Source organism: Verticillium nonalfalfae, assembly GCF_003724135.2.
Source record: "Verticillium nonalfalfae strain VnAa140/NRRL 66861 chromosome Unknown scaffold_45, whole genome shotgun sequence".
NCBI lineage: Eukaryota > Fungi > Ascomycota > Sordariomycetes > Glomerellales > Plectosphaerellaceae > Verticillium > Verticillium nonalfalfae.
This window is the reverse complement of record NW_021167270.1, coordinates 1-11690: the sequence shown is the minus strand read 5'-3', so window position 1 is coordinate 11690 and position 11690 is coordinate 1. Positions and strand designations below refer to the sequence as shown.

Genomic DNA, 11690 nt, shown 5'->3' with positions numbered 1-11690 from the left:
CGAGTGTACAGTACCTCACCTCGCGTGCCCATCTTCTTCGCCCTCAGCCTCCTTACCACCGTGTTCTCCCAGAGCCCAAGCTGCGCTTCGAATCCATGCTGTCCTGAGGACAACTTGCGCCAAGGTATCTCACCCAAGGAAAGGTAGTCTCCAACATGGGGCAGCTATCATTCCAATTAAGCTGCCCCGCTGTCAGCAGCCAGATGAGATGGCGGGGTGTCTCTGCTTACCTTAGCATTCCATGCTGGAAACGAACGACCTTAAAATCCAACCCACCGCGGGGCACACTCACCTAGTACTTTTCACCACCCCGCATCTATATAGCATCACTTCCTCCCCCTCCCCCCCCGAAAATCCGACAAGCATACCGGCCACAATGGCCGAGCCATCTTCCGCTGTGAGCACGCAGAAGCTGTCGCTCTCTGCCCAGTACAGCCACCCTACCGATACTCCTTTCACAGCAGAAGCCAGCACCGACGGGCCCTCGTCCACGTCCGCCGCAGACAAATCGGCCTTCCTCGCTCGCCTTCGCGACCTCGTCACGACCGTCCAGGCCGACGTCAACACGCAACTCACGCAGAAAATGGAGGAAGACAAACAGCGCGCCGCCGGTGCCGGAGGCCCCGCCGCCACTGGAAAAGGCGCCGCCGACGAGGCGAAAGAGGAGGAGAACTACGGCGAGGAGCTCCCGGAGGAGGACTGAACGCATGCATACATTATGCACACGGAAATGAGGAGCGAGGGGACGGAGAGTGAAGGAAGAAAGAAACAACAGGCCGCAGACGCCGCACTGCCTTGACTATGCTTTGCTGCTCTACTATCTGAACATGAGGGGTATATGTCTCCCACACCCTCCTCGCGCGTCGAAAATGCTATCAATGGACAAAAGGGAGAACCAGACGAGGAAAGGTCACAAGGGGAAAAGAGAAGCGAACAGCCGCCTCAGGGTCATCAGGAGAACACATATTTGCCTTCACCGCCGCCACCCTGAGGCGCCTCTCGCTCCCGTGTTGAGGGACTCGTCGGCTGCCAGGTTCCCTCCCCACCGTTACCGACAACGCTTGGCCGGTCTCGCGTCGACGAGCGCATTCGCCCCCAACTTCCCGCCTTCTGGCCGTCCGACTTCTGCGCCGTCGCCCTGTTCAGGCATCCGTAGTGGACCACCGTGTTGTCTGGCAGCACCGACACGACGCTGCCGCCGAGGCGTTTGTGGCACACGCCACAGAGCCGCTCGTCGGTGATGACGACACGCCGGTTGCGACCGCCCTGTCCGCCAGGGATGCCGTCGCCCAGTAAGAGAAGGGCTTGGCTGGAGATGTACTCCGTCGCCCGCAGGCCCGCAACGATGCGAGATTCGTTGACCACGCTGTTGGCCGAGCGGATACGGCCGCGGAAGTACGATTCGAGCTCGCTCACCGGCAGGGTACTCGGGATGAGTGACATGGTTGACGTGGCGGGGAGACGTGAGCCGTGCTTTGACAGAAGATCCAGGGCCGGTTCGAGGGCCGTCTTGTGAGGTGCCGGTGGTGTCAGGTAGAGTGACAGTAGCGTGTGGTAGATGGAGGGAGTGTCTTCGTCCTTGTCCTCGGGTGAGGAAGGTCGCGACCGTTCCGGCGATGTACTCGAATCGTCGTTTCTATGAACACGGTTACAATACCTGGATTGTCAGTTACGCAGCCCAAAATTGCTCGTCGGATAAAACTTACTCCTCTGCCTTGGTATAATCTTGCATCTTGAAGACATAGATCTGGAGTGCTTGTTTATGTGATCCCATGTTGCTCAGTACAACCGCTTGTGGTTCGTAGAAGAGAGGATCTGTGACGGTTAGTCTCATCTCACAATGGCTCATCGTCAACAAACTTACCGTCTCGAGGGATGAGCCCGTAAGCCTTGCCGAGGCTGTACTGCTTGCTTTCCCGCAAAAACTCCACAAACCGCACCATGAGATCGTCTTGACTGCCTTCGCTGGATCCTTCCCGGAGCAGCTGAATGTAGAGCTCCACCAGCCGATTGTGGAAGTCAGGTGTCGAGTCGTCGAGCTCGCCAATAATGTGCTCGAGGTATTGCAGCTCGAGATGGGCGTCGATCCTCCTCAAAAAGGTGACAACACGGTCACGAGGCAACGTCTCGGCGTTCTCGGAGTCTGCGATGAAAACCTCCATCGCATGCTCCGAGTCGCGTTTCAGTGTCCATTCCGAATAGTGAATAATCAGGTCGATCTCGTGCGGAGGCAAGTTCTGCAGGTAGGCTATGGTGCGCTCGGGACCGTGCAATGTCGGCGCTGCCTCGTCGGCTTTCTCCGCTGCACCGAATCGCTTGAGCAGCTCCAATGCCTGTGAGTGCAGCTTCTTGCCGTAGAAGAAGTCGACCAGCTCCGTGAACCTGTTATGCTCCAGTAGCTTCTCGTTGACCACTTCGGGGTCGCACAGGTTGGGAATGCGAAACAGGGAACCTGCTAGCTGGGGCCGCCAGTACATGTAAGCTCGGAAAAGGGTTGTGTCGACGAGCCTGAACGTCCTCTGAAGCTCGCCTTCGCGCTGCGCATCCGACTCGTCGGATGACGTTGGCATCAGGTTCTTGATGGCCTCTTCTGTTGAGCCGTTTGTGTCAGACCGCTTCAATTTCGTAGTGACCGGATCGATGACGCGTTGAAGCCGTGTCCGGGTTCCCACGAGATAGCCAGTCAATGCATGAACAGCATCTGCCAGATCCTTGTCCTCAAGTGACAAATCGTCAGAAGACTTGCCCTTGATGCTCGGCGCGTCCTCTACATCCGTACCAAGCTTCTTAGATGCGATGGATGCGGTGTCTGACGCTGGAGCCTTGCGATGTCCCAGGAAGAGCTTCGCGAACCCGCCAGTCGCCTTGACCGGCGATGCTGCCGTCTCTGGTGGGTTCTCAGAACTCGGCGAGTCCCCGTTGGTGTCTTTTGCCGAGCCATCACCGTCATGTTTGTCTTCTTCTGCCTCGTCCTGGCGGGACTGCCCCCAGCCAGAGAGTTCACCTGATATCGCCGGCGGGTACAACTTCAGAACGCGTTCCGGCGGAGCGTGCACGTGGTCCTCGTTGAAGAGGTCCATCGAGTCCCTGAACTTCTTCTGCTTGAACATTGCTTCCGCCTTGAGCATGCTGACCTCGCGGAGCGTCTCTGTCTTGTCCTTCAGCAAGGCGTCTTCTAGCATGTTCAGTATGCTGATGGCTTCATCGTATTTGGCCTTCTCCACGAGCTCGTCAATCTGCGAGTCGTAGTCGGTGGCATCCATTTTCCACACTGACCGTTCGCTCGAGATGTGGAAGCCCTTGCCGGCGTGGGCCAAGCTGAGATTCGGAGGCGGGAAATGCAACTGCGCAGCGCCAGGAAGAGCCAGGGTCTGTAGCAGCGACAACGTATCCGGGTTCCTGACTTCCAGGGACCCCTTTGCCGGTGGCTGCAGCGCCACGATGTAGGGGTACGAGTATCCAATCGAATCCGGCCCTGCCTGCCACGGAATCTGTCTCTTCTCGACCGGCTTCCCCTCGTCCGTGATGAAGAGCGTATTAATGTCCTTTGCCAGCAGCATCTCGCCCTCGGCCAGCTTCGCGGCCAGCGGCTTGGGCATGTAGCCGCCCAGGCCCATGTACCCCATTCCAGCGCTGCTGACAGCGCCGAAGCGGCTCGCCTGCCCCCCGGAGGCGCTGGATCCCGGGCTGATGATGTCCTGCACATCATGGCTCACGACGTCGACGGTGACGTAGCCCGCGTTCATGCCGCAGACGATCTTTGTCGCGCTGACCCACGTCACCGTCCGGATGGACTCGGCGAGCGTAATCTCCTCCACGTCGGCGTTCAGTTCGCTCTCGTGCCAGTTCCATACCAGCAGCCGCCGCCGAACAGCCACGGCCAGCCGACTGATGATCTCGGGGATGCCAGTGTCTGGGTCCTTGACAATGTTGGAGGTGACGGCGAAGCACGACGCATTCTTCGTGCGCGACAGCGTCTCGATCAGCTCGTACGTCTGCAGGTTGTGCAGGGAGATGTAGTAGTTGGACAGCGAGACGAGGGTCGTGGCCTCCTTGATGATGGCGAGCTGTTCAATGGCACGCGTCGAGAACTTCTCCAACTCGCGCAGCAGATCGGTCGGCTTGGGCGCCGGCTGCGGCGGCTGCGGCGTCAGAGACGCATCGTCGTCGCCGTCGGGCGGGTTGGTGTGGGCAGAGCCGTTGGGCTCGGAGGGAGGGAGTTCGTTGAGGCGGTAGACGCGCAGTGCGCCGCTGTTGAGACCGACGAGGATGCGGTCGCCTGCGCAGACAGGGTCAGCAAAGAAGATCAACAAGGAACAATCTGTCAGTGTGGGCGCGCACCGTAGGCGAGTATTGTTTCGATCTTGCTCTTGTCTCGCTGCTTCAGCTCGATGATGGGCCGAGCTGTAAAGGCCGACAACATGGCAATGTCCGGCTCGCGAACCGCGCAAGCTCAGTTTCCTGGCGCCCTCATCCAGCAGAGTGTAGGTCTAGGTATGTGTGGGAGCCTGTGGTCGCATGCACAGCTCATGCTCGTTGGGCGCGAAGAGGGATTGCTGCGGAGCTCTTTGCGTGCTGGCTCTCGAAGCAGCTTCGTCCTACCGAGGAGCAACGACGTCAGTGCATGACCGATGGTCAGTGTGGGCTCAAGACATGCACTGTCCGCACTAGGCTGCCGCCATCACCAATGCATCAGCGCTCATGATTCCAGTTTCCTGCTGTTGAACTACGAGCTCAGTTGCTCGGTTTATTTTGAAATCACAATATGACTGGCGCAATTTATGGACCTGACTGAGGTGGCCAGCTATGGAAAAGTGGCTCACGAGTAAATCGCAGGAAAACAAAATTCAGAACACCAAAGACAACAATGCCAGGCTCCAGTTCTAACCCCATCACAAAATGCTAAAGCTTGTGCAGTCGGAAAATATCCTACGCTCTTCCTTTCATGGCTACCAATGTCCATATCTAGTCGAGTCCAGCCACCCTCATGAGCCCATACCCGAGGGTGACTGCCACGATGAGAGTGAGGACACTGCTCGGCACACCCCGACTGATGAAGTGCCTGACCTGGAGATACCTCTGTCCGGTCGGGTCCTCCTTCATGATGGCAGCTGCATGCTGATTAGCTTCGTACGTGGAAATGACAATTTGATCGACTTACTCATATTGGGGAAGCCACTGGTCGGAAGACCCATGGCGGCACTGCACATGAGCACGCCAGCCATGACGAGCAGGTTGGGATGGGGCTCCTCCATGCTCATGCCAACATCATACACAAGCGGCAGGATGATCAGAGCGGCAACCGTGTGACTGATAAACGTGGCAATGATGAGCGTCAGCGTCGAAAAAACGAAGAGGACGCCGTAGAGACTCATGCCCTCAACGCGACTCGACACGATTCCGGCCACGGTATGGAGCAGGCCGGATGACTTGACCGCCTTGCCAAGCGAGAGACCGCCGGCTGCCAAGATGATGATCGTCCAGGGAAAGTTGTTGAAATCCTCCTTGGTCAGAATGCCAATACCGAAGAAGAGGACAATTGGGATGATGGCAATCACGCCCATATCGCCAAAGACCGACTCCAACTGGTGGCTAGCACACCAAAGGCCGATGGTGATGATGGTCACAATGGACACAAAATACTGCACGCCTGTGAATTTCTCCTTGACAGGCCGGATGGGCGCAATGGTGGTGCCCCTGCCCGGCTGGAAGGTGATGAGCAGCAGAATCCAGATGAGCACAATCGATACGATGCCAACAGGAATCACAATGAAGAACCACTGAATCCAGGTCGGTGCGGGCTTCATGATGCCAACAGCAACAACGTTCTGCGGTGACGCAATGGGGGACAGCATGCCACCAATGTTAGACGCCAGTGCGATGCCCATAATGACAGCCTTGGACATGGCCGAATCTTGAGGGAGTGTCCTCAGCATGGGCTCAATAATGGAAAAGCACAGCACCGGAGCAGCGACGTTGGAGATCAACATGCTTGCGAAGGCAGCGACGAGCATGTTAGCGACGAGAACGGTGCGTGGCGTGGTACCGGCCTTGCTGAGGACAAACGTCGCGAGCCGCTTGTCGATCTTGCACTTTGACAGTGCAGCAGCCAGGGTGAAGCCACCAAGGAGAAGCATGATGACTGGCGTCCACATGGAGGAGAAAACAACAGCAGTCGCAGACTTTGAGTCAAGCCTCTGATACGGCTTCTCCTCTGCTCGGACGACCCGCAACACGACGCAGAGAAAGGGAATCGTCAACGAAGTGACGAAGAGAGGAATGGCCTGCGTTCTGTCAGCAAATTGGGTTCGTCAAAAAAGATGAGAGCACGCATACCTCGGTAGCCCACAACAGACTGACAAAGACCAGCAGGGCTAGACAGTTCTGCTGCTCGGGACTCTCCATGATCGGGGCGAAGAGAATGACGAAGAAGATGGCAATGATCAACAGGAGCTGCAACATGGCTGCGCTTGCCAGCCAACTTGGCACGGCAAAACGGCCGATCGGTGTCTTGAGCTCCTTCGTGACCGGCGTGTCGTCGTTGTCACCTTGTAGGCGCCTGGTGATGGCTGTCGGATCAGTGCCAAGCAGGCTTCGACCCAGGCTGGCAGCTTCCGCACGCCTCTCCATGCCGATCATGTCTCGCCATACCGTATTGCGCTCCCACACGACGTGCTCTCGCAGGTGAGAGCGAAGATCGCGCTTCGCGAGAGCCTCATCGCCATTGGTGACAATATCAGTGTAGGCCTTCTCCATCTTGGCAATGTTGGCTTCGATCGTCTCCATGGTCTCAGGCTTGAAGGGGTAGGCTGGGTCGACAGAAGCCGCCGTGTACTTCACCCGAAGCTCCTTGTCGAGGGTCTTGTCGAATTTCTTCAGGACCTTGCGGAAGCCTGTCTTGTTGAGTTGTATGTACGACTTGAGCTCGCACAACTGAACATAGAGGCTTGTGATGCGCTTCTTGAGCATGATGCCAGAAGAAAAGGCGAACGTGCGCTCAGCATAATCATCCATGGCCAGACTCTGCCGACGTCCAGATCTTGACAGCTCGCCAGACGCAGTCATATCGCCGATGGACTGGGGCATGATGTTGGGCAGGGTTTTGCGTCGGCCACCCGCACTGACCCTGCTCTTGGTGAGCCCGGTTGTCTCGTCGTCATCTTCGTCGCTGTCTTCGAGGTTGTCGTCAACTGAGGAACGACCAGGGTTGCTTGCGACACGCTGCAGTCCGTCAGACGACCGGCGCCCTGGTGTTGACGTGATGTCTTCGTCTTCGGAGTGGTTGCCGACGTCCCGGAGCAGGTCGTTCACCTCGTCGAGGAGCTCTCCTTCTTTGGCCACGTAGAACGAGCATATTTTTTCGAGCTCGACATCGAGAGCGCGACTGAAGACCTCTTCGGGTTCTTCGTTTCGGATGAGCGGTCTCGACTCACCATCGCCGCCGGTGGCCTGGTGGGCTGTCTTCTCGAGCTGATAGATCCTGTGAACAAGGTGTCAGCCGTGCGAACCATGACGTAGAAAAGCAAATCGGCACTACGAACAGCTTCTTGAGGTTGCTGTAAGCGACATAATGGCTGCTCCAGTCGGGCACCGCATTGAATTGGATGCTGTGGGAAAACTTCATATCGTCCTGCGCTTGCAGCCACAGCCGCTTCTCGAATCGCTTCTCGTCGCGGCGGGCTTGTCGTGCCTCAAGTTGACGACGATGCTGGATCGGTTGGTAATTGACCAATTCGAACTCGTCGTCGTCGAAGTTTGGCTTGTTCCCTCCTCTGTCCAGAGGGTCTGTGGTGGTGGAAGGGTCGTCGTTGTCAAAACGAACTAGTCCTTGCGCGGGACCCGCTTGGTGGAGAGAGGAGGGATGACGAGATCCTGCGTGGGACGGTATGGTGAAGAACAGCTGAGGCAAGTGTCGGGTGACGGTATGCCAGCGCTCTAGGTCGTAGACTCACGAGGGTCTTCACGACGCGTCTGGTTGCAATGGGAAATGTGAATCCGGTCTTGAAGGCTGCAACACGTGGGGGGACTATTGGGCGGGCTGTGCTTGATGGAGTTCAATGCGAGACACGCAGCAGCAAGCCGTCATCCAGCTCCATTGAGGTCAGACGTCAGCGACCAAGACAAAGCTTGGTCATAAAGCTTCAGCCACATGCACGCCTCACTTTCTCTCAGCCACAGAATTTTCTGGGACCAACCTCGGATGGTGTCAATGATTTCGTAACATGACACGACCCAGCAACAGCACCCTCTGTCGTCCTCTCCAGCGTTGCACCGTGACAAACTGCAAACCCCTTGATGAGGAGCCCCCTCAAGATACAAATCACGCTCTGTCGGTCATTTTTCATGACCTGGACGACTCGATTCACCAGAACACAGGATTGGCTGCAGGCTATTTGTTGAAGGTTCTACTGCACCAATCTTGAAACGAAGGCCTGTCGGTCCTTAGTGAGAAATAGACAAGGTGCAACAGGACGGACCTTTGTCTGAATCGACTCTTATCAAATGTCAAATATGTGCTCTCTAGCGGTTCTACATCAGCAGGATTCAGCTCCTCCAGAAATGACCCGATGAAAGTCCGCCTGTCGAGATCACAGAGCACGTCGACGGCAAAACTAGTCATCGCGAGAACGCCCAAGACTTGGGTTTCATCGAGGCGATGAGGACCGGTCCAGAAACGATTGCGCTGCTGAGCTCGTGGCCTCATAATAGATACCAACCTTATCTAGGCCATGGGTGCTCACGGTCCATTGCAGAAGACAGCGTACCATTGTATCCTCGGAATCGTGGGAAGGACACCAGCCGACATGATGAGATTCAATGCTAGAAGCAGGCCGTCTTAGCTGGCTGCTGGGCATTGCTATCCGAGGTTCACCGATCACCGACGTCTAGCCCCGACCTGGCCGGTCCCCCGTCCGCAAATTTCAGTCGGCCTAGGATGATCGTTTCCCAACGATCAGATAATTGGTTGCTCTGGATATTCGGATCAGATAATTTCTCTTGGCATGACATCGACTTCGGTGCAAGTCGAACCGGGAAAAATGGCGCAAGACACCTCGCGGTAGCCAAGCCTGGCGAGCGTTGCTTCGCCTCATCCTTCTCCCTGAACTCGGACTTCCGGTGCTGCCCAACAGGTCCAACCGAGATGGGGCAGGTGAAGCCGATGCACGCTAGACGACACGGTGCAGGCGTTGCGACGATCCAAATGGTCAAGTGGCGGTTGAGGAGGATCTGATAACTTTAAAGGACTCCACAACCACGTCCCCCCTCCTCATATCACGGCATATGAGGAGAAACACCGATTCAGACCGAGCCACTGGTCCATCGGAGACGTGGCCATGGATCGCCCCTTGAATGCCTGTCTTGGCTATCAGAACATGCCCAACTTTCCGGGACACCCAGAGGCCAAAAGAGGGGTATGGAGACAAGAAAACCATCCATTTCTTCCTCTGTCGCTTGCAAGATTATTCCTCTTTCCAAGCATACTCGAGGGTTGAATTTCAGTGCACATCAGCATTCCCGCTCCTTCTCTGTATTACTTGTGTATTCCTGATCTTTCTAAGTGCCGCGAGAGCCTACACCAACATCATGGGCTCCCTTCAGAACACCATCCCACCGTTTCGCCTCCTCGTTGCCGGCGGCTCGTACGCTGGTCTCTCTTTCGTCGTGAACCTCTTGGATATCTGCAATGGCCGTTCTCCGCGCATGGCCCATGACCCGTACTCTCATCACCCAGACTTCACTCGCATCCCCGTCGACATAACCATTGTCGACGAGAGGGACGGCTACTGTTGGTTCCGCCGCCTCTCCCTCTTCGCACGTATCATGACCCATCTGACATTCTTACGCAGTCCACCTCATCGGCTCTCCTCTCGCACTTGCCTCCTCCGACTATGCTGCCAAGACCTGGATCAAGTTCCAAGACATCCCTGCTCTGCAGAGGCCGAACATTCGCTTCGTCCAAGGCAGCCTTGATGAGATCAACACCGCCACCAAGTCAGCCACCGTACTCTCTCACATCACCAAGATCCCGCACGACATTTCCTATGACTTTATGGTCAGTGCCACAGGCCTGCGCCGCCCCTGGCCCGTCGTTCCTCAGTCCCTGCTGCGGAAGCAGTTCCTCCTGGAGGCCGAGGAACAGATTCACGCCGTCCACAACGCTCCCGATGGCGTCGTCATTGTGGGTGGTGGCGCCGTCGGCATCGAAATGGCGGCCGAGCTCAAGCTCATCAAGCCCGATGCCGACGTGACGCTCGTGCACTCCCGCGAGAAGCTTCTATCCTCAGAGAACCTGTCGGACGAGTGTAAGGACGTGGCCCTCGATCTCACGCGCGAAGCCGGCGTCGAGGTTCTCCTCAACCACCGCGTCGCTGAGACGCGCAAGCTCGATGTCCCCGAGGGCAGCCGTGCGCGCTACGAGGTTGAGTTCACGGGCGGCGAGAAGCGCTTCGCCAGCGAGGTCATCATGGCCGTGTCGCGCCCCGTGCCCTCGACGGGTTACCTGCCCGCCGAGACGCTCGACGAGGAGGGCTACGCCAAGGTCGACTCGAGCCTGTTCCTCGAGGGCGTCAGCAACTCCGACTTCCATCTCGTCGCCGGTGATGCGTGCAAGTGGGAGGGCATCAAGCGCGCGGGCGGCGCCATGCACATGGGACACATGGCAGCGATCAACGCGCACCAGCGCATGATTGCGATCCTCGCCAAGGAGAAGGGTCAGGAACACAAGCCCGAGTTTAAGGTGCTCGAGGCGTTCCCGCCTGCCATCGGTCTCGCCGTCGGCAAGAAGGCTGTCGCGTACGGCCCTGACATGGGCACGATCCATGGCGAGGAGGTGATGGAGGCGTACTTCCGGGACGACCTGGGCTTCACGAGTAAGTGCAGCCGCGTTTTATGTTTCTAACCCGATGCTTCTGATCCACTCACATTGGCTAACCGAACCGCAGTCTGCTACAACTGGATGGGCCTTGGAAAGAGCCCTGCGGAGGAGGAGGAGGCCGCGGTCGTTGCCGCCGAGACGGCTGCGAAGACGGCCGTTGACATTACCGAGGAGGCTACCAAGGTGGAGGAGATTGCGGCTTGATTTAGGCTGGCTTGTTGGCGTACAAGGCACATGGCACAAGACTGACACCTGATACCCCGTTGATCCGTTTGGATGGGAAGGTCTTCATGGCACTCTGGATATGATGGTTTGGGGGTACGATGGCGTTTGGGAACATAGAATTTCTGTTTACATCAAGGCTACCTGTGTTGATCAATGCACGTTGATACAGTGTAAAGCTCATGGTTGTCCAACAAATTTGCATGCTGCTCAGCTGGAGCCTTGGTGAGCAGCACAGCACGCAGGCATGTCCGTCTCATCCCGCGGAGCGAATGCAGGTGACGAGTAAGTAGCGGGTGCCTCATGACGCGTTGGCTTGTGATGGACGCTATGCTCGGCCATGGGTCCAGGATCGTAGGAGGAAAAGATTTTTATCAGATCGAATGCCATCGGGGGTTTCGCCGAAATCGGCTCAGCGCTGGAGGCGTGGATGGGGCCCCAAGAGGCCCCAAGAGGCCCCCAGAGGCCCCAAGAGGCCCCTGGTGCCCCTGATGGAGCCCCTAGAGTTATCTGATCCGCTGACGTTCCCTGACCCTGGCCTGCCCTGCTGTGATTTGCATCGCCACCCCCCCCCCCCTCTCTCTCTCTCTCT

The 11690-nt window shown here is 57.2% G+C and overlaps 4 protein-coding genes across 4 annotated transcripts; 2 read left to right on the top strand and 2 right to left on the bottom strand.

The window, feature by feature from the left end:
- Positions 1-376: 376 nt before the first annotated feature.
- Positions 377-703, top strand: D7B24_006373 (uncharacterized protein; the record flags this gene model as incomplete). Its single annotated transcript, XM_028640505.1, has 1 exon — positions 377-703. One exon carries the CDS (start codon positions 377-379, stop codon positions 701-703), a length of 327 nt encoding a protein of 108 aa, XP_028495256.1.
- A 248-nt stretch (positions 704-951) lies between these two features.
- VAM6 (Vacuolar morphogenesis protein 6) lies at positions 952-4423 on the bottom strand (the record flags this gene model as incomplete). The annotated part of the gene is made up of 4 exons (XM_028640504.1): positions 952-1636; positions 1707-1815; positions 1865-4279; positions 4342-4423. 4 exons carry the CDS (start codon positions 4421-4423, stop codon positions 952-954), a joined length of 3291 nt encoding a protein of 1096 aa, XP_028495255.1.
- A 542-nt stretch (positions 4424-4965) lies between these two features.
- Positions 4966-8855, bottom strand: D7B24_006371 (uncharacterized protein; the record flags this gene model as incomplete). The annotated part of the gene is made up of 6 exons (XM_028640503.1): positions 4966-5111; positions 5162-6284; positions 6337-7480; positions 7542-7785; positions 7953-7971; positions 8718-8855. The coding sequence occupies 6 exons, from the start codon at positions 8853-8855 to the stop codon at positions 4966-4968; spliced, it is 2814 nt and encodes a 937-aa protein (XP_028495254.1).
- Positions 8856-9585: 730 nt separating this feature from the next.
- D7B24_006370 (uncharacterized protein) lies at positions 9586-11080 on the top strand (the record flags this gene model as incomplete). Its single annotated transcript, XM_028640502.1, has 3 exons — positions 9586-9787; positions 9849-10871; positions 10944-11080. The coding sequence occupies 3 exons, from the start codon at positions 9586-9588 to the stop codon at positions 11078-11080; spliced, it is 1362 nt and encodes a 453-aa protein (XP_028495253.1).
- Between the last annotated feature and the right edge of the window lie 610 nt (positions 11081-11690).